Source organism: Arvicola amphibius, chromosome 10 (genome assembly GCF_903992535.2).
Source record: "Arvicola amphibius chromosome 10, mArvAmp1.2, whole genome shotgun sequence".
Taxonomy (NCBI): Eukaryota; Metazoa; Chordata; class Mammalia; order Rodentia; family Cricetidae; genus Arvicola; species Arvicola amphibius.
This window is the reverse complement of record NC_052056.1, coordinates 72,730,113-72,751,583: the sequence shown is the minus strand read 5'-3', so window position 1 is coordinate 72,751,583 and position 21,471 is coordinate 72,730,113. Positions and strand designations below refer to the sequence as shown.

Sequence of the window (21,471 nt, the reverse complement as noted above, 5' to 3'; positions counted from 1 at the left end):
GGAAGGCACACCGATACTGAACCGAGAGGAAAATCACTGTGGTGTAGATATTGGGAACCAGGCTGAAGAGGAAGGTTCAGGCTGGGGCTTTTAGGAAATGACTTACAAGGGTGAAAACTTAAAAACAACAACAACAAAAAAACGACAGGTTTGTTGGGGAAAGAATAGTGATAGGAGCAGTTGAGGTTGGTGAGAGGGAAGAACCAAGGGAGTCGGAGGGAAGAAGGAAAGTGGGGAGATGGGCAGTGTTGGTGGGAGAATTTCATGCACTTTCCAAGGGCTGAGAGACGGGGATGATTCAGAATTTACCCATGTTTGGGCTTCACCTTACGTTTTGATGACAAAATATTTGTAGAGGAAGGCGTTCGTTGGATTGCCACAAAAGGGTCCCAAATCAGAGCTGTGGGGGGACATGGTGGCCTCAGATTGTCTGGGAGAGGGGGAGGGTGGTAAAAATGACATGGTAGCATGATGAAAATGGGAATCTTGGTAGAAGTGGGGATCCAGATGGACACCTTTTCCTCCGACTTCTCAGTGGCTTTCGGACCCTGCCTGGGCTGTGGAGTGGATCGAACTCCCTCGAGGGTCTTTCTCTGTCTTCCTTGGGATCTGCTCGGACTCTCCGAGGCTGGAGCCGGTCCCCTCGTCCTTCTTCCGTAGACAGCCAGGACTTGCCAGAGGTGCTGGGCCTTTTCTGTGCGTGTATGTGTGTGTGTGTGCCGGGGGGCGGGGTTCACATTTAGGGTTCGTGTTACCCCTCTCCGTTCCTGCCTCACCATCCTGCTTCGGACTCTTTTTCCTGCAAGCGGAGGCGCTATCCGGCAGGTCGCCCCCCGCGCCGGTCTGCTCTGCTTGGCTTAGTTCCAGCGGGCTGGCTTGCTAGCGCCTTCGGTGCTGACGTCAGCGCATCCCAGGCCGTATCCCGGGAGACCCTGTTGCATGGTGATGGGTTGCCACGGAGATATACACCTTTTCTCTGGGCCAGGGCCGCAGCTGCGCGGAGCGTCGGCCTGCATGGATGGCAGCGGCTGGGGGAAAGCGAGGGAAGGGAGGGAGAGCGAGCCAGGAAACACCCGGCAGGTTCTCCTTCCCACAGGCCTGGCCAGAGGCTATCGGCGCCAAACTGGAGGCCCTGTCAGCCAGGTACTGAAGGAGAGGGTCGGACTGATGGGCCTGAGGCCTTTTGTGCCAGTGGAACCAACCATGATGGAGAAGAATTAGGTAATGCTGGGAAGGGGGGTGTGTGCATAAATTATTTTCAGCAAAGAAAAACATTTGCTGGGGCTTGTCGAGGAGTATTATTAAATCAGGTACAGGATGGAGTGTTAGGAGCCCAGATGGACTAAACTCTGACGCTGCCATCTCCTGCTCCCTTGGGAGTACCACAAAGGCAGTATGGAATCCAGCAGCGCGCATCTGGGGCTGGGGGGTGTCAAAGAAAAAAAAGTAGTTCTATTATGAGGTGACACTTGTGGCCTTAAATGATAGGGAGCTTTTTTTTAAGGCAAGGATGGCCCTCTTGGCCTAAAAAGCTAGTTCCTTTCCCTGAAGGCAGGCAGGCAGGCTGCTTGCTGACAGGAATGCAGGGGAGCCAGATAGTATTGGTCAGAAATGAGTGATGGACTTGAAGGAGATCCAGAGGAGAGGCAGAGGCTTCCCTATGGAGTCCTTAAGTGCCCGAATAACAGAAGGAGAGCCTAGAAAAGACAATATTAGTTCTTAAAAAAACTTTAAAAATTTTAAATTATCTTTATGCATATGCATCTGTTTATGGATGTGCCCATGGAGCCTAGAGGTGTGTTGGATCTCCTGGAGCTGGGTTAGCAGGTGGTTGTGAGCTGCCTGGTGTGGGAGCTGGGAACCAAACTTGGGTCCTCGGTAAGAGTAGCAAATGCTCTTAACCATGGAGGTCGTTTCTCCATCTCTCTAAAGAGGTTTTTTTTTTTCTAAAACATACACACACACCAAAAAATCAATTTTTAAGATTAAATTTTACTTGTTAGCATACAAAATATCGGCTTTCCTTATGACATTTTCATGCAGCACACGCAGCACTGTACAGAATCTATCTGAAGGGACATTTTGATTCACTGTATTCTTGGGAAACTGTACATTTATACCTTGACTGTTCATTCAGCCCATACATTTACTTATTCCCAGGTACTGTTTAAACACTGGGATGACACAGTGACCATAACAGACTGAATTCCTCAAAGGCCAACAAAGAAAAATCATATTTACACCTGGCAAGCTGGCTCCATTAAATGGTTACACTAATAGAAAACAATAATTAATTAGAGACCACAGTTAGAGGACAGACCACCGTTGAGTAACTACAAAGGCTTCCACTGAGGGGGTAATGTTTCAGTCAACACTGGAAAGTTGAGAAAGCCAGCTATGGGAACAAAAGAGATTTTATATGCAGACTTCTGGGCTGAAGTAGTGTGGGAAGGTTAGGGACCCGTGCTAACCTGGGGAAGGTCACTGAGGGCTTAAGGGAAGTGTCGGTAGAACAGAAAAGACAGAAACAGAGTCGGGGAATGCTTTGAGTTATAATCCATAAGGATTCGTTGTTGTTGGCAGTGATAATTGTTTGTTTTGAGATAGGATATTATGTAGCTCAGGCTAACCTCAACTTGCTAGGTAGCCAAGGATGACCTTACCCTTCTGATTCCTTCCTCCTGCCTTCAACTCCCAGCACTGGAAGTGTTATTTACCAGATAATCAGATGCTAGGGATCAGACACCATGCTTCCTGATTGGGGGTCAAGCCCTGTACCAACTGGGCTCCATCCTGACCCCTCACTAGGTTTTTAAGAGCAGATACGTGCAGGCAAAGCTTATGCGGGACAGTGGATGGTAATCTGAGATAGGGATCCCAGGGAGATGGAGAATGTGGGGGAAGTTGGAAAGCCAAGCCTCATGTGGGGAAGAGAATGTTTGTCTTGGCGTTGGTTAGCCGAATGTTTGGGTTCTGGTAGGCACCTAGAAAGAAGCTGGGACATAGATCTAACAGACCCGAGGAGCGGGAAGAACCTTAAGGATGTCTTTGCCCTTAGCTGTCCCCCTTCCTTCCTTTTCCTGTCTTTTTTTTTTTCTAGACCGGGTTCTCTGTGTACCCCATGACTGTCCTGGAACTCACTCTGTAGACCAGCCTGGCCCTCAAGCTCAGAGATCCCCTGCCTCTGCCTCCTGAATGCTGGGATTAAAGGCGTGCGCCACCAGTCTTCAGAGGCACTACTCATGGTTCTGCTGTCTCCTTCCCTTCTGGGAGCTGAGAAAGTGGAGGGGCTGGCTGTAGTTCTCTTCCCTTGGCTTTGAGTTTCCACCGCTCCCTAGGAGGACAGTGGTGGAACTCCGGCTTCCTTAGCCTTTTCTGGCATGCCACCTAGCACTAGGTGGATGTGCAATCCTGCGTTTTTTCCAGCTCCCAGCTCCCGCCGGATACATAGGCAGGAGCATGTGGAAAGGTCATGTCTGTCAGAGGGGCACTGACCTTCTGATGGTGTTACTCAAGGTGAATGTTGGAGGACACAGTCGGCAATGCTGCCCAAGTCCCGGCGAGCCCTAACCATCCAGGAGATCGCTGCGGCTGGCCAGATCGTCCCTGCATGGTATGCACCCCACTTCTGTTCATCTGCCCACTTTGTCCTTCCTTGTTTCTTTTCCTCATGTCTTGTGGGACTGATTCCTATGTGACTATTTCCTGAGGGCATTTTTTTGGGGGGATTTCTTTTCTTGCAGATCAATCCTAGCCCAGGTGGGCAGTGATGGTTCATACCTTTATTCCTAGCACTCATAGAGGCAGGCAGGTCTCTGAGTTGAGGCCAGCCTGGTCTACAGAGCGAGTTCCAGAACAGCTAGGGCTACACAAAGAAAACTTGTCTCAAAGAACCAAAGAGAGAGAGAGAGAGATAGACAGAGATTCTTTGGGGCTGGAGAGATGGCTCAGTGGTTAAGAGCACTGGCTGTTCTTGTAGGGGACTTGGGTTCAATTCCCAGCTCCCACATGGGCAGCTCACAACTGTCTGTAACTCCAGGATCCACCACCCACACACAGATATACATTCAGGCAAAACACCAGTGCACACAAAATAAAATAATTTTAAAACATCAATCCTAGCCCTTCTTCCTACCCAAAGGGACATGGAAAGACATTCTAAGCCTCCTCACCTACTTCCCTGCAAACTATTCTCTAGTCTTAACCCAACTTCTCTCTTCCCACCTCAGGTATTTCCCAGGTGGTGAAGGACCACGTAACCAAGCCCACAGCCATGGCCCAGGGCCGTGTGGCTCACCTCATCGAATGGAAGGGCTGGAGCAAGCCCAGTGACTCACCTGCAGCTCTGGAATCAGCCTTTTCCTCCTACTCAGACCTCAGCGATGGGCGAACAAGAGGCTCGCTTTGCAGCAGGTGGGTAGCAGAAAGGGAACTAGTACCGCAGATTTGCTTTATAGAGGCTGTTGGAGCTGGCATGGGGGCTGGAATCACACACCTCCCTCTGCCCAGAGACCTCAGGGACATCTTCTGTCTGCAAAGCAAACCCTAGTCTTAGCTCAGCTCCCGTGCCAGTGAATGCTGTGTCTCTCTGGTAGGAGTGGCCGAGCAGTTTGCTATTGCAGAAGCTAAGCTCCGAGCGTGGTCTTCTGTGGATGGTGATGACTCCACCGATGACTCCTATGATGAGGACTTCACTGGGGAACTGACTCAGGTGAGGAATGTTCTGTGCTGTGCTGTGTGGGGTGGGCTCGCCTGGTAGGTGTGCTGATTGCACTCTGAGCCTCCTGGGGTACCACAAGCCTTCCAGATAGGAGGAAGCAGACTACCTAGGTTGACCTTGACACCCCAAGGACAAAGATCCTGGCTGCCGGTGGGAAACCAAGCAGTTGGAAATGGAGCGGCTCTTTTTCTATGGGTGCTGAACCAGCTTCTTCTCTCCCTATGTGTAGTGGGTCTTACAGTTTTCAGATTAAAGAAACAAGCCCAGAAACCTGGGATCTCTTCCCTCCCCCCAGTACAGTCATGCTTCCAGAAGGATCTGTGGTATCCTTGCTTTTACCTCTTTGAGGGTGGCTTTGCTTGGCTGTGGCAGGATGGATGAATACAGTACCCACACCTCCCAGGGCAGTGATCCCAAGCAAACAGGAAGGCATGCTGGGTCTGGAGTCAGCAGGATTCTGGCTTCAGCTCAGCATCTTTGTATTCCAGCGTGTGGGTCTTGCTTTGGGCCAGTGCTTGCAGCCCTGGGGGCTGTGCAGCTGCACTCAGCTCTGCTTTCATCTTCCATCCCTTGGACTCTGTGGCTAGCTTTCCCTGCAGCTTCTGCAGTCTGGCTTCACAGGACCCCTGCCCCCACCCCCCAACCCCCAACCCTTTGCCTTTGAAGATCACCTATTGGATCCTCCTCCTCTAGCTAATTAAATAAGGCTTTCACGGCCAAGCCTTCATTTAAAGCAGGCAAGAAGCTGCACTGTGGTCCAGAGGGGACTCATTTAAATGCTTAAGTCCTTGGTGGAACCCCCCAACCACAAGTATTTTCTGAGTGTTTTTTTTTTTTTTTTGTCTGTTTTTGAATTTTGTTTTTTTTGAGAAAATTTTTGAGAAAGGGCCTCGCTATAGCTCAGGCTACTTAGTATGTAGCCCAGGCTATCCTTGAAAGTGTGTGTGGAATCTTTGAGTAGATTTTAAAAAATGAAGACTCTTTTGTTTTTTTTCGAGACATGATTTCTCTGTAGCTTTGGAGCCTGTCGTGGCTGGTCTCGAACTCACAGAGATCCGCCCGCCTCTGCCTCCCGAGTGCTGGGGTTAAGGTGTGCGCCACCACTGCCTGGCCTATGCAGAGCTTTTCTGGTGGACATAGTCCCATGCTTGGGACGCCCTATTTCATGAGCAGAGCATAGGTGAAGAACCAATCTTCACTGTTGAATAATGAGCACCCCAGTGTGATTATACAGCGGGCCTGCATTCAGTGCTTACCCCTGTGCAAACTCTTGCTCTAAGACTATAAAGTAAATATTATTGGAATTTCTGATCTACCATGAAAGGAACTAAGGCATCAAAATGAAGACCTTGTTCAGGTTACCCAGCTCCTACTGACGCTTCTGTTGACCCCTTGCCCCCACAGTACATAAGGGTGGAAGGAGCTGGGAAGTCTGTGGTGGTCATGTGGCTTCCATATTGACCAACTGAAATGAGGTCGGCAAAGGCTGTCTCTTTTTTTCTTCCCTTCACAGACATGGCTGGGTCTCTGGGGCCCCACCTCCAGGACCTCTTCACAGGTCGTCGGTTTCTCCCGGCCCCGTGCGTCAGGGCTCCGTGGAGCCTGAGAGCGACTGTTCCCAGACCGTGTCCCAGATACCCTGTGCTCTAGTCTGTGCAGCCTGGAGGATGGGTTGCTGGGCTCCCCAGCCAGGATGACCTCTCAGATGTTGGGTGAAGAGCTGCTCCTTGCCAGACTGCCCCCCAGCCGGGAAAGTGCCTTCCGCAGCCTGGGCCCTTTGGAGGCCCAGGACTCACTTTACAGTTCACCGCTCACGGAATCCTGCCTTTCCCACTACCGACGAGGAGGGAGCCTGATTCGTGCAAGGACTGCCAGCTGCTCTGCCCGCTGCCTGGCGGCAGCTGGGAAAGGCAGCAGCAAGTCTCTGATGTGGCCTCTTCTGGGGTCGTATCCTTAGATGAGGATGAGGTGGAGCCCGAGGACCAGTGATCCAGACATGCCCGGTGTGGCATGTTTCCCCTGGCTGCTGCCAGGGGCACAGCCTCTGCGGCCAAAGTGTGGGCTCTGGAGCTCCGAGGGCTTCTGGGAGCGCTCACTTCTCCATTGTGTGTTTTGCATGAAAGTGTTTGGAGAGGAGGCAGAGGCCAGGCTAGGGGCGCATGTACTGCTTCCACTCTTGGGGGTTTGCCGGGGCTTGCCCGGGACCCCTGGGGCATGGCTACAGCTGTGGCAGACAGTGACGTTCATGTTTCTTGAATCCAAAATGCCACATTTCCTCCTGGGATGTGAACCTGGGCTGGGAGGGTGGGACTGAGGAAGCCTGGCCATCTCCTCACCCTTCCTCGTGCCCCTTCTCCTCCGCTTCTCTCTTCACCCAAGTCCACGTGCAGTGCTTGACTGAACCGCCTCCCCCTGTGGGGCTGGCTCGTGGCCTCCTGGAGTCTACGGATTGAGCCATCCCCTAAGGGTCCCCTAACCACCTGGCCCCGCTGTGCTTCACCTTGCCATTGTCTCTAAACCTTTTTTTCCTAAAGACAGGGGGTTTCTGGTCTGTTCTTTGAGCCGATCTTCTCTGGGAGGCACTGGAATGATGAAAGGGTGTGTCCTCCCCCTCTGTTCTCCTCGGCCCCTCCCTCCCCTCAGCTCTGGCCCTCTCCCAGCATGGCAAGGTCCTGTGGGCACAGACAGTTCTCAGTAGGTTGGAACTGGACAAAGGAAATGGGTCTGGCTGTTAGAGCTGGGAGTGCCACAAGGGGGCCACCTGGGTAGCCAGGAGATCTGTGCCAATGAATGGAGAGTCCTGAGGGCTATCGTTGGGAAAGAGGGCAGTGGGTTTTCTTGGCTGAATGGAAGGTTGTAGCCACAGGGTTAGGAGCCTGATCCAGGAAAGGTGTTGCAGATGAGGGCAGCGGAGGCCTCTGGCAGATCCTATATTGCTGGGACACGGGTTGATAGTAGGCTGTGGACTGAAGTCTAAGGCTTGGGCAGGTAAGGGGATCCAAGAGGAAAACATGAGCCAACAGCACAAGTGTTTCTATACATGAGTGGCTAATTAGGTGTTTACTTTATTCTATTTATTGTTTTATTAAATTAATATAAAAATCTTTGTAAATTTCTATATACATCTTGTCATTGGAGGTTCCAGTATAAACCCATTTTAGTTCTGCCCCTTTCTCAAAGGGTGGGCAAGAGCCACAGGACCCCACCTCATCCTGCCAGGGCATTGCTGATCCTCTAGCAGGCAGGTGTTGAGTTACATTCCCAGGTAGGCCCGCCCAGAGATGGAGGAGCTGGCAGCCCACAGCTAGAGTGGACTTGGGTTCCAGCTTCTGGTTGCTGCTGCTTGCAGAAGGAATACAGGCCATCCAGTGAGGAGGTCACTGGCACTTGTCATCACTGTCAGAAGGGCTGCCCTCTCGTGGGAGGCCATGGCGGGATAGCGGTCCCCAGAGCGCATGCACTTCAGTGGTCTCTGTGTCGCTGCTGCTGGTGGCACTGTCCCGGAAACTGGCAAGGGGTGGCCTGACTTTTACACCCTGTGCTGTGACAGAGCCCCTCAATAGCCTTCCGGAGCTGGAAAGGTAAGAGTCAGGTGTCTGCTCCCTCCTGAGACCCCCTCCCCAGGACCTCCCCACTAGGAGGGGCAGATGTGGAAGTGGCTTTGGTCCCTTCACCTCACCTCCTTAGGGTCACAATTCCAATGAGTCTGCCAATGCTGGTGACATAAGCGTGGTCCACACCCAGCAGTGAGAGATGGTATGGGTCTGCAGAGCAGGGAGAGGGGACACTGCACTTGACATTCAAAGGGGCAGCTCAGAATCACAGTCAGAGGGGATGAGGGCAAAATGTGGGGAGGGTGTGGAACAGAAGGGGTTGCAGTAGTGGGAGGCACTGCCAGAGGGAATGCCGTGGGACTGTTCCTGTGTCGTACTGTTTGGTTCCCAAGCCGTGAGATGTGACTACCTTTATATTATCAGCAGTTCCCATTTGCTGTCTCGAAAACAGCTCTCAGCATTTCCTGGAATTTGTTATCTTCTGTTCTGGGTGTACTTGGGAGCCTCTTGGCCTAACAGGTGAATCAAGATGGGCAGCACTAACAGCTTCCTGAACACCTAATATCTCACGTCTTAAATACTGTCTTATACAAAATGATGGGAAGGGGCTTACAGAATTTCCCCCATCTGGGGCATAGCCATACTTATAAAGAAGCGAGGGCTCAGTGTTTGGCTCTGAGATCAAAGCCAGAGTGTCATCCATGCTGGGTAAATGTCTACCCACTGAGCTGTAGCTCCAGTAGAATTCGGATTTGTTTCTTTTTGAAGGTCTCACTGCTTAGCCCAGGACTAGCCTTGAACTCAGTTACTGCTCCTGCCTCAGCCTCCTAAGTATTAGGTTGTAGGTGTGTACCACCATAGTGGTACATCTTAGATATTCAGTTTTCTGGTGGCGCACGCCTTTAATCCCAGTACTCGGGAGGCAGAGGCAGGTGGCTCTCTGAGGCCAGCCTGGTCTATAGACCCAGTTCCAAGAACCATGGCTACACAGAGAAATGCTGTCTCAAAAAACAAACGAAAAAGAGAGACCCCATTTTTTGAAGTCATGTTTCTTCACTGGTCATGTAGTTAGCAATCTCGTTATATAACTTGAACCCTACATGCTACAGATGAGCCTTAATTTCCCTGTCTTCCTCAGGGGAAACATCTTTACCATAAGGTATGTTATTTTAATCTCTTAGCTTGTGGTCAAATAACCCACCCCACCTTCTCCCGAGGAGCCCGTTAAACAGTTCCGGGGACGTTCTTTTCCTGCTCATTCCCGACCACAGCGACTAGCAGGTGATGTGCTTAATAGGCCTGCCAGTCGCCAAGCTTCCTGCTCTACTTCTGGGACATCTGTGCCATTCTTCCTAGTTCTGCTCCCTATCCTCACAATCACCAGGACTGAGACAACAGCAGGATGAGTTTCCTACTTCCTGCCTCCCCCCTCCAGCTGAACTCTGCCATTCTATGGCTTTCTAAAACTTGAGCGGCACCCGGTACTCCCTAGAATGGCCCATGAGACCCCTTCTTAAGTCAACCCAGACTGGCCTGCCAGCTTACCATCCTGCTATGTCTAGCTTCCAGGCTTTACTTTTCGCTCATTCATTCATTCATTCATTCATTCATTCATTCATTCATGTCTTTTAAGATAGTTTGTCTGTAACAGCTCTGGCTGTCCTGGAACTGCTCTGTAGACCAGGATGGCCTTGAATTCACAGAGACCTGTCTGCCTCTGCCTCCTGAGTGCAGGAAGTAAAGGCATGTACCACCAGTACCCTGCCAACTTTTCTGAAGTAAGGTGAACTTGCTGTGTAGTTCATAGAAGACTCTGGTTGTCTGATCCTCCACCTCCTCAGTGCTAACATTACAGGCAGATGCCACCACACTTGGCTTGTGCCATCCCTACTCTATAGATAAGGAAACAGAAAGGCTAAGCAACTTGCTCAACTTCTGCAGCTGAACTTATACGCAGCAGGGAGGGAGGATTTGGGGTTTGCCAGTCTTGCCGTCACCTTGGCACTCTGGCTTCCTCATCTCTACCGGCTGTAGCTAGCTGCCACTGCGAGGTTCCTAAATAGTCTCATGGATTCGTGTCCTCTCAGAGTATCCCTCCTCAACTTAAGTGGGTTACTGCTTACTGCTTTGTAATAAGTAGATTCTCATTTAGAATCTAATCTCTAGAATTCTAATCTTTTATGTTATTCCAGTTCTTTGTACTTGTTAGTGGTTCCTCGGTGGCTTCTTCCCTTCCTGTGATAGCTGAAGTTGGTAACAAACACCTACTTTGTTCTTTTTCATTTTAATTTAATTGGACTCCACGGAGCCTATTGGAGGGCCCAAATTTCTTGGGCCTGGGAACAGTGAACTACACTGACAGGGAAAAGGATAACATGGCCTTCTGAAAGAATTCTGAGAGCAGGGCCGGATCTGGGCCCTGGGTCTGGCACTGCTGAACCGATGCAGGCAAATGATTGGTTAAGACAGGCTCTCGGGCTGGATTATCCCCGGGTCCAGGCCCAACTTTGTTACTTCCTTGATGGGTCAGTTCGGGCAATTTCAACGTCTATAAAAACTGGAATGTCACAGTACCTATCGGCTAGTGTGGCTGTGAGAGTTGGCGCGGTGCCTGGCACACGGCAAGCACCAAGCACGCCAGTGTTCTTATCGCCACTGTTCTGTATGACAGAAAATCAAGGGGATCACAGCTGAGTATGATGGTGTGTGTCTGCTGAAATCTCCAGGGAGACCAAGGCAGGCAGACTGTTGTGAGTTCGAGGCCTACTTGGGTTATATGAGATCCTGTGTCAAGAAAGGAAAAAGAAAATGGCTGACGACTGGGAAACTGTTTCTTGGGAAGAAAGGCTGTACAGTACAGCTTGGACTGTCTTCTGGCCTAGCTCCTTTTCCTCTGCGATAGCACTGCATTTTCATCTAAGGTCTTTACCTAAAAGGTTCAAAGTTCCTTTATTTTTGCTCTTTTGTCTCCTAGCCTACCCATGGGGCCTCAGCTTATATGTGCTATGCTGACTTTTTAGCAACAGTTACAGCTGAAGCCTTGGGACCACTGACCCATACCTGTCACTTTTGTCTGGGCCCGCCAAAGGGGGCTTACACATTAAAAAACAAAAAGAGGATTAAAATACCCCTGGGCTTTGTCTGGGTAGCCTGTATTCCCTGCCTTTACACGGCAGCTTTCAGGTACCGAGTGGTGCTGGCTACCCTACCCTTGGGAGGCCCTGCCTTGCTCCAGTGCGTACACTGTCTACCTCCATCGCTCTGTACTTCTTCCTCTTCCTGCTGCCCCCTCTGCTGAGTCTCCTCTACCAGTTTTTCTTTGACTTGCTTGAAGTTGACTCTCTGGGGTCTGACATTCCAAGCCCCCTAGGGGTGTCTCTCATCTTTGTTTATGTCTTTGCCGCAGTCACCTCACTCTTCTTCACTGTTTCTTAGCCTGTTTATTAGATTTTCTTATCTGGCCTGTTTCTCACTCCCCCCGCCCCCTTTTTTTTCCAGTGTGGGTGTGTATCAGCCTTGTTGGGCTCTGGCAGTCTCCTGCCTAGCTCTGACCCTGGTCTGGCCTTCTGGCTTCCACCCAGTTCAAGCTGTGTCTTTGTAGTTGCTTTGGTCCAGAGTTCCCAGGGGTAAGACTGAGGGGAGGAGAAATGATGCCTGGCTCCAAGGAGTAAGGACAAAGGCTAAGGAGTCCTGGCTCACAGGCTCCCGTGGCCTAGCGCAGTATGTTCTAAAAATGGCATCAAATATACTGTCCCTCATGCCCTCCTCGGACGCCATCATCTGGGTCTGAGTCCAGACCTACCCTGTCCTACCTTGTGCAAAGAGGTCCGCTCCACTAGCTGGAAGGGCGCAGGATCAATTTTGCAGTCGCTGAAGTTGACAGGCTCATCTAGTTGCTGTTCTTCCCACTCTAAGATCTGACAGCGAGAGACCGGTGATCAGGGAGAGGGAGCTCCTCTCAGCTCTCTGAGGGCTGGTCCCCCCCCCCCCCCCCCCCCCCCCCCCCCGTGATTGACAACACACCCAGGAAGAAGCGGTCTAGAGTCTGTAGCGGCATTCTCACCTCCTGAGGACTCATCTCGCCTTCCAGGTCGGAGTCACTCTAGGAGAAGGGAGGGAGGGAAGTGGATGTACTCCTGGCTCTGAGAGGTTTGTCCCACCTAGACCCTGGCCCTCCCGGCCTGCTGCTGCTGAGCTGCAGGAAGAGGGGCACACGTACCGCCAGGGAGATTCGGACCCGCTTCAGCTTGCGTTTTTCACAGGATTCCGACTTTTCCAACTTTGTCAGAGACAAAGCAGAAAGGAGTTAAGGTTATGGGGAGAGGGATGTGACGGGTGGGGTGGAACCAGGGAGAAGGGCACACTGCAGGGGGAGTCAGGAGGGCAGGAGGCAGGCAGAGAGGAGAGTCAGGAAGGGAGCAGGGCAGACGGGGGAGCGTCTGGCCTACTCACTTCTGAAGAGGCCTCCTGAGGTGGACTGCCACAGAAGAGGCTTCTGAGGGCAATGCCTGCTGACTCCGTGTTGCCTGTGTTCCAAACCCGAGATCCGGGGGGCAAGTTGGATAGGGGTAAGGTAAGGTGCGGAAGGCAAGGGGAGAGAGGCTTTTCCAGCTCCGCCTTGTACACCGTATTGCCTCATTCATCTGTGGTGGCTCAGGCTTCATCCGAGGTAGGGCAGAAAGGGCTCACCTGTGGTACCTTCCTGGAGGCTTGTGGCATGGCTAGACCCTCTCTTCAAGGCAGGTTTCAGGGGCTTGTGAGTCTGCCCGTGCGATCCTGAAAAGGCTGCACCCTCTGTGTTCACCTGCATGGACAGGAAGGGGCTGGGAGGCTGTGGTTCAGAACCTCCAAGATGACACTTCCGAAGGATGTGTGGTCGCGGAGCATTTTTTTTCCTTACCTGGAAGCGGATGGACGTCTCAGAACTAGGGGGGCTCTCCTGATCTGATGGTGGAGACATCTGGGCTTGCCTTAGCTTTTGCATGTGCTGACGCCGGCGTGCTGAGCTCAGCTGGGCCCCCAGTAATGCTACTACCTGTGAGCGTTCGATGGAGCCCAGCAGGATCATGGACTCTGGACAGAACAAGGGAAGAGACACCTAAGCTGGGGCCCTGGAGGAAAACCCTGCTTGCCAAGTGTTGACCTATATAGAATATGGAGACTGGCTCTGGGCTCCCTAGCCCTTCTGCTCTGAGCCCCCAGGAGATGCTAACACCTGGGACCCCTCTGGGCCTCACCAGGGGACTCTACTAGAGCCAACATGCGGCCCTTGGTCCTGTGCAGTGCCAGCCGCAGGTCCCGGAAGGTGCAGTTGAGGGCCACATGGGGTACGTCCCGTACCATGATGTCTTCTACCCGCACCCGGTACTGCCTGGGGACAGAGTCGGGCATTCAGTGTATGCTCCGCATGAAATGCTGGCCCAGAGTACCACCATCCCAGGGTCATGGGGAAGGCTGGAGAGCCACAGGGGGCAGTTAGTGTTCTCTACACTCCTTTTGGGTCAGTAGAGGGCAGCTACAGATCCCCCAGGGTAAGGGCATCTCTGACGCAGAGCAAAATAGCTAGGATCTCAGCCTTACTAGTTTGGGACCTTGCTGCAGGTGGGTTGAAGGGTCCTGGGAGGCCTACCCCTCACTCCCACCCTCTTTGCACTGGGCCCTTCATACTGGTGGCGGCCCCAGCCCAGCTCAGGCAGGTAGGGCAGCTTCTTGATGCGGATGATGCTGTCGTAGAGGGAGGGCTGCAGGCTCTGGGCAACAGCATTAGCCAAGATGACAGCGATCATGACAGGCAGAATGTGGGCGATCTGGCCCGTGAGCTCGAAGACAATCACAGCCGTGGACACCGTGTGTGTCACTGCTCCTGCAAGTGCAGCTGCCCCTAGGAAGACCCATGCTCAGTTTCCTCAGGCTGCTCAGTCCCGGGAGATTTTTCCCTTCCCAGGGGTGAGGATGGCTTAGAGTCCCTCAGAGTCCCATACAGAGCCTGGACCTATGGCCCTGCCAGCAGGGGGCACCAGAGCCCCAGAGTCTGGCTGGGCCAGGGGTCTCCCAATGCAGGTGCAGTCTTGGGGTACTGCTGGGACTGCAGCATGTGCAGTACCCTGGCTCTGATCCCTGACACCACATAGCAAACAGAACTGGGTGCTCACCAACCACGGCATAGCCTCCAGGTACAATCCGGTAGGTACTGCTATCTGTGTGAATCCCATCTGGGAACCAGGCGGCCATGCTTTCTCCCACCAGCCGCCCAAATGCTGCTCCTTCAGGGAGGGTTTTAGGAAGAGAAAGAGGTAGTGGGGGAACACTAGGAAGAGAGAGGGTCAGAAGGTGGGGGGAAGGGCCGGCGGGTCATTTAGTACATGGGGCAGTCGCATGGGAGTTGGGGTCTGGGCTAGAGTTGAGCCGAAACCCACTCCTGGGCAAAGGAGGGCTCTACAGGGGATAGCCAGAGGTATGAAAGGCGCAGGCTGGAAGCAGGCAGCTGCAGACTCACCAATGACAAAGACAGGCATGAAGGCCCCACAGGGCACTGGGATGGTGGTGGCCAGAGCAGACATCCAGAACTGTAAGCAGGAGGGGTTCAAAACAGACCTCAGGGAAGCCTACCCTGCCCATCTAGCAGGTGCAGCCTTCTCAGCAGAATCCCCAGAGGTGAAGGGGAAAGAAAGGACACTAGAACCAGAAGGCTGGGGTTCACATCCTCTCACCCAACCAACTGCTTTGGCAGTTACTCCTCTGGGTTTGGACTCACCATCTTTAAAACAGGGATAAGGGTACCTTTCTTACAATATTCTGACTTCATGGTAAGTGCTTGGGATCGCCCCTCATCTAGTGGCCTGGGTAAACACTGGTGGTATACAGCCATGGAAGGGGTCTCACCTTCATGAGAATGAAGATGACCAGAGTGAGGAAAACATTGGCACGTGGTGGGTTCCAGGCCTGTGAAGTGCTGGGTAGTTCTAGATCCTCTACCAGGCCCTGGCGGACCCATGTCCGGTTGTCAAATAGAGTGACAAGGGTCTCTTTCTGTGAGAGCTAGAGTGAACAGAGCACTTTAGGATGGGGCACAGGATCTCAGGGAAGAGGCCGGACGAGTCCTTGGGAACAAGGGGTCCCAGTCATGCTAGGCTATGGGCTTTGGAAAGGAGTGCATCTGGGTATGGGGTTGGGGGTCACATTTCTGCTAGGGGCTACCTGTCCAGCCATGAACTGTCCAAAGCCAGGGGGGAAGGTCAGAGTGGAGATGAGCAGAGTCACTAGTGCCGGGAAGAGCAGCCGTCTAAAGACAGAGGTTTGACAGCATCAGACAAAAGTCACACACCTCCCATGGACTGATCATAGGCCAGGTGCCTTTACATACCTCAGGCCTAAGATCAGAGCAGGACTTGTATACCAAGCCACAGTGCCTGAGAGTAAGTCCTTTTACTGTGTTTTATGCCATAGCTTCAAGGGTGATGGTAGACTGGTATTGTTCTAAGAGCTGGGAGTAGAAGGGGCAGCAACAGCAAATCTCTAGTCCTTTCTAGGACAAGTCTGAGCTGTGACTGCCTCGATTCTCAAAAGCCCCAGCTAAAGGACAAGAGGCTTGAAGGCTTAACAAAGCCTCGTCCACTATCTGCCCTCAATGGTGACCTAAGTGAGGGCAGCGTGAGGGTGAGGCAGGCGTGGCACACACACCTTCGCTACCTGCTCTGGGTGGCGGCGGCGGGTGACTCTGAGTTCAAGGCCAGTGAAGGCGGTGTGGGAGAGGTTCCGTAGACAACAGCACTTACGTCCCACAAGCCCTTCCCATTCCCAGTTCTCAGTCTCATAACGGAAAAAAGTGTTCTGAGACAAAAAATGTCCAGCCACATTGGTCATGGAGTCATGAGGTACAAACACTGCTATCTGGACCAGGCCTGAAAACCTAAGAAAACCTTGGTCTTTTATCCCAAGTGCTCCTGCCACTGACAAAGGTTCAAAAGTAGCAGATCCCAGGGGGTTTCCACATATCCACGTCACAGCACCAGCATGAAAACACCAGCTGACTTCCCAAGCGTACTTTTCACTTGAGAGCCCTGGTGTCACACTGTAGCTATGGCTGGCTTAGACGGTGCTACCGTCCCACCTCGGTCTCTGGAGCACTGGAATTACAGGTGTGTGGCGCTGATCTGGCTGAAAGCCTGATTTTGACAGGGCCTCTACTTTAGACCCTCAGCACCTCCCTCTCTCCCTGTGTAGCCCTTCCAGAACAGCCTGGAAAAGTCTGTGGCCGACATACTTCCTCATGAGGAAGCGGTTGATGGTTTTTTGCTTCCGCATCACCTGGACAATCTTCCGGTTCAGGTAGACAAAGAGGGCTCCCCCGAAGCCACTAGCAATACTGGAGAAGAGAGAAGGACCAGAGTGGAGGGGAGGCCTTCTTATGGAGACCTTCTGCCCCACACCCTCCTGGAAGTTTCTTACCCGATGACAGCAAAGGCCGGGAGCTCCTGGAGGTCAAAAGGGAAGTCGAGTCGGAACCGAGTTTTGAAGAGAGCAGTGATGGTTTCTGAAAGGAAGAAGTAGAGGGGTAGCAGGTAAACTTGTGCTGCACTTGAATTGCCTTGGATGACCTCACCGCCACCAACATCCCCACCTTCATCACGGTTCCAGACTGCCAAGACCCGAAAGATGAAGGCACTGAAGGTGGCCGCGAAGAAACCCCGCCAGTAGTTCCTAACAGCGAAGAAGGTGGAGGTGACCTCAATGCTGAATAGGACCCCTGCAAGGGGGCAGAGGACATCGCCCTTGAGGCCAGAGTCTGGTCGCTGGACTTACTCCCAGGAGAAGAGGGGTCGAGGGCGAGAGGCCAAAGGTGGGGCTAGGCTCTGACTGGAGCCGTGCCTACCTCCGATAGGGGCTGCAAAGCAACAGCCCACTCCTACTGCGCATGCGGCAGCCAGCATCTCTGTGTTCCGGGACTCATTCTGGCAAGGGTGGGGACACAGCGTCAGTTTGGGCTCAGCAGCCCCACTCCCACCCCGTTTCCCAGATCTTAGGGTTCTCCTCTTACCTCATAGATACCCCCAAAGAGGGAGAGGAACTTGCTGAGCAGGGCAGCACACATGCTGGCAATGTGCACAAAGGGTCCCTGGAGGTAGGGGTTGGTGGTGAGTAGGGGTGGGGCCTTCCAGACCTCCGCCTGGCCTTTTCATCGGATGGGAGGGGCACCTTCATTCCCAACCTGCAATTACCTCTTTGCCAAGGGGCATCCCACTGCCCAGGGCACAGGTGAGCCCAATGACCTTAGCTACAAAGGTCTTGAGGGTGAGGTATTCCTTTAGCACCACTCCCCGAAGGATGGTTTTCATCTCGGGGATGCCAGACCCTGCAGAGGCACAGATCCAAGGAAGTTGTCTGAGAGACCCCATTCAGGAAGATTGAGCCCCCTGGCCCGCCGAACCCCTCCTATCCTACCGACAGCCTGCGGGGCCAGGATCTGGGTGAATCCAGCAGAGAAGGTGATGAGGACGACAGGGTAGGTAACCCACGCCAGGTATTGGAGTAAGATGTTGGTGTTTAAGCCCCGGGACATCCACTGCTGAGCTGTGGGCACAGGACATGCTTGCTGGCCTTCCAGTGCACATATCCACATCTTGCCTGCCACTGAGACACACTGATAGGACAAGTACACAGAGCTGGGGCCCAGAGGGACGGGAAGGCCCTAGAAGGCATTTGCTGGGACAAAGCCCATCATAGATAAGACAGTTGGAGGGCAGGCCAGAAGGTGTGGCCTCTGCAAGTGGCAGTAACTATGCCTGGAGATGGGCAGTCAGCCTGGCCAGAGAAAGTGGCCAGGAGCCAAGTTACTTAAACAACTGTGGCATGGAGGAAACAGGGTGGCCCTTCCCAGTCTTTGCCCTCACCCTGTAGACAGACAGCAATGGCATAGTCCATGGCCCAACTGACCAATGCCATGAGGAGCCCCAACAGGACCAGGAAGATCCAGTCTTCACCAACCCGGGACACTAGGAACTTGTGGCAGCGTACAGAACAAACTGGAAGCAGGAAAGGAAGAGTCACAGAGAAGCTGGTACCAAAGTGCTCCTAATCCTGTCTCCCCATCCCCCATAGGCAGCTCTAATGGTCTCTGCCTCCCCCAACACAGAACGGCCAGGTCCCTGCCCCATCCAGATCTCACTGCGGCATCTGGCACACCGGCTCTGTCCATATTCCAGAAGCTCTGGTGGAGTCCGGGCAGAAGGGGACCCTTTCCAGGGCTCAGGCCCTCCCAGACGAATCCGAGCAGCTTCCTCTTTGGCAAAGGCCCCAAGTTCCTGAGTGTATCGGCCATACATCTAGAGAAATGGACAAAATGTGGCATTAGCATGTGTGGCTGTGGTGGGGAATCCAGGGAGGGTTTTTGGGTTTTGACCCCCCCCTTTGCTTAGCTCCCACACGTTGTACCCCATCTTGAAGCCAGTTTTGACTCAGGCTCAGAGTGTGGGAACAATGCACACTGTAGACTGCGGGGGCTGTCCCGGCCAGAGTGATGGGGACAGACAAGGTACAGGGACACAACTCTGGGGGTGGCAGAATAATCAGTCCTCTTCTAGGGAGCCAGGGGTGAGGGCACTGGGGAGGAGAGGGAAGGGTCCAGAGGAAGGCCGGTCTGAAAGTGGGAGGCGGGAAGGTCAGAGAATAAGGGGCGGTCCAGAGTGCAGGAGCAACAATAAGAGTTGGTGCAGCTGAATGCAGCTGAGCTGGGCCTAGGAGGTCCCAGCCCCAATCCTTATCACGTTCCTGCTGGGCCTTTGGCCTGTGACCAACTCAGCAGCACCCTTCCCATACACCCTAATCCCCTGTCCTCATTCTCCACTCCTGAACCCCCACGATCCCGTCAGCCCGGCTGAAAGTGGAAAGCCTCTTTGGGTGGGAAAGGCAGTGTTGGGTGGTTTCAGTCCTGCTCTGGAGCTGCACTTGGGGCCAGTGACAGGTCCGGGGGACAGCGGAGCCTGGAGATGGCAAAGCTGTGACTGTGGACACCAGGCTGATGGGAAGGAGAGAGTTATGGCTGGACCTGCCAAGCCGGGGCGTGTGTTGGGGGGTGGGGAGGAGTAGATTCTGGCTGCCACCCGCGGAGCTTCAGGACACAAAGGGCTCCTGTTGGGGTTGGGGTTTGTGTGTGTGTGTGGGGGGGAGAATAGACACAGAGAGGGTGAGGCATAGAGGAAAGGGAGAGGCAGACGGGAGAGGAACGACTAGGAAAGAGGGAGAAAGTGTGGAGAGCAGGGAGGAGGAAGACTGGAGTATAGAAACAGCAGGTGGGAGGAGGTGAGGGCAAGACAAAAGGGTAGGAGGGGAAGTGGGAGAGGCCGAATAGGGAGAGCTTGACCCTGAGAACTCTTTCTCAGACACAGGGAGCTGGAGTGGCAGCTGGTGCAAAAGAGATACCATTTCAGAGGTTAGGTGCCTGGCTTCCATGGCCAAGTGCCCCTCTCCTTGACCTGTGGATGGCAAGGATAACAGCCATCGCCTACAGAAGGGCTTGCCTCCACTCGTCACCTAGGCATAGTGACACCTCTCCCAGTTAGCCAGTTTCCTACAGTCTGGTAATTGGCCACCTCCCTGACTCAGTTACAGTCCAGGCTCTCCCAAGAAGGTTCCTCCCTGCCACCCTTCCGGGCAAATTCCAGCCTAAGCTGATAAAAAGGAGCCATAGGGCCACCTTCTTTCGGTAGGGCTTGGGCCCCCCACCCTAGTGACATGAGGCTGAATGGCTTCTCAACAGTGGTGGCCATGAGTCATCTCAAAGCTTGAGACCCCTGCTTCTTACCAGGTCAAGGGACACTCCATGGGCGTGGATGTTGGTAGTGGGGTACCTGCCTAGATCCAGTCTGAACAAAGGTTCCAGTTCTCACACCCATTCCTGCTTCCAGTCCCCAGGGTGACAAGTCACCTAAGCCACCTTTCCCAAAAGTTCAACTGAAGGGTTCTCGTCAATGCTGGACTTTGAGTTGTTAAAGGCAAGGGGGTAGGTTTGGATTTGCTCACCTGCCTACAGTCTTCATGCCCAGCTTAGTGCCATGGCATAGTAGGGACACTGGGAGGGTGGTCAATGTGGACAGGCATGTGGAGAAAGTTCGGAGGTACGGATGGTACCCAGAAAGGGGGCTGAGGTGCTGTAACTTGGGCTCCAGTGGTTAAGTGGAAAAAACAAAAGCGTGTAAGGAAGTAAGGGGAAGGGCACCTGGACCAAGCACCTGGTGTCATTGTCCTCTGCAGGCCACCAGCCTCAGCCAGAAACAAGCAAGCGGCTTTCCAACACACCCCGAGCGTGAACCTACAGCCTGTCGGATCCCGAACCTCAGTTTCCACAGCAGAGGAAGGCTGAGGCTGGGCTAGGGTAGGCCGCCTGTCCTCACACTTCCTAGGACAACCTGCAGCCGTGGTGCCATAGCGCACCCCTTAGGTTTCACTTACCAGGGTCTGCTCATACTGCAGCGCCCGAGGCTCCATCCCTTCCCCCGTCGCCGCCGCCGCCGCTCCCGCCGCGGTCCCCGAGGCCGCCATCTCGGCGCACTGTCCTCCGGCCTCTCCTGGCTTCTCGGGCTCTGGCCTTGACTCAGCTCCCAGCTTGCTGAGCCCGCACCCGTCCCGTCCCCTCAGCCCCGGCGGCCGAGTGCAGAGTGCGACGGGTCCCCGGGCGCGCGCCGCAGGCTCAGCCTCCCGCTAGCGTCTCCTCCTAGGCGGGCGGGCCGAAGGCGGTGCCCTGCTTGCTGCTCCGCCCTGGCCCATCTGCAAGGGGCGTCCGGGTCCGGCTGGGGTCTGCATCGGAGCTGCCTCCTGGTCTCCGGAGAAGCGGCAGGGGGCGCTTGCAACGCGATCTCGCGCCCCTCCGTCGGTAGACCGGGGGCTGACCCGGTCCCGAGAGGGTGCGGGGCCGTAGGGGGCGGGTCCGCTGGCACGTGGAGGGGCCGGACTCTCCGGCCGCTGCAGCGCTGTGTGGGAGGGGCTGGGGATGTAGTGATTCTAGGGCTGGGGCAGGGGGCTGCAGAAAAGGCTAATTCGGGCTCTCAGGGCCAGACCCGACTGGGGCTGCTTCGCGCTTGCAGGCGGCTCAGACGGATCTGGGAGGATCCCTGAGAGCCTGCTCCCTTATCGCCCCCCTTTCTCCTTTCTCCTTCTTTCCCTCTTGGTTCCCCCGGGAAGGTGCACCTGGAACTGCTAGGC

The 21,471-nt window shown here is 53.8% G+C and overlaps 2 protein-coding genes across 2 annotated transcripts; one reads left to right on the top strand and one right to left on the bottom strand.

Moving 5' to 3' along the window:
* Positions 1 to 3,385: 3,385 nt before the first annotated feature.
* Positions 3,386 to 7,842, top strand: Fam131a (family with sequence similarity 131 member A). Its single transcript, XM_038346801.1, is given in 9 exon segments — positions 3,386 to 3,590; positions 3,592 to 3,613; positions 4,230 to 4,384; positions 4,386 to 4,413; positions 4,596 to 4,711; positions 6,206 to 6,289; positions 6,292 to 6,346; positions 6,349 to 6,554; positions 6,557 to 7,842. Coding segments are annotated over 9 exon segments (867 nt in total). The 5' UTR covers positions 3,386 to 3,542; the 3' UTR covers positions 6,710 to 7,842.
* Positions 7,752 to 21,196, bottom strand: Clcn2 (chloride voltage-gated channel 2). The gene is given in 25 exon segments (XM_038346787.1): positions 7,752 to 8,293; positions 8,400 to 8,472; positions 8,475 to 8,484; positions 12,087 to 12,191; positions 12,338 to 12,376; positions 12,494 to 12,553; positions 12,727 to 12,800; positions 12,964 to 13,078; positions 13,175 to 13,347; positions 13,512 to 13,645; positions 13,942 to 14,155; positions 14,427 to 14,537; positions 14,771 to 14,840; positions 15,157 to 15,312; positions 15,472 to 15,556; positions 16,538 to 16,639; positions 16,723 to 16,807; positions 16,895 to 17,020; positions 17,147 to 17,225; positions 17,312 to 17,389; positions 17,493 to 17,626; positions 17,716 to 17,844; positions 18,165 to 18,296; positions 18,440 to 18,596; positions 20,722 to 21,196. Coding segments are annotated over 25 exon segments (2,727 nt in total). The 5' UTR covers positions 20,812 to 21,196; the 3' UTR covers positions 7,752 to 8,097.
* Between the last annotated feature and the right edge of the window lie 275 nt (positions 21,197 to 21,471).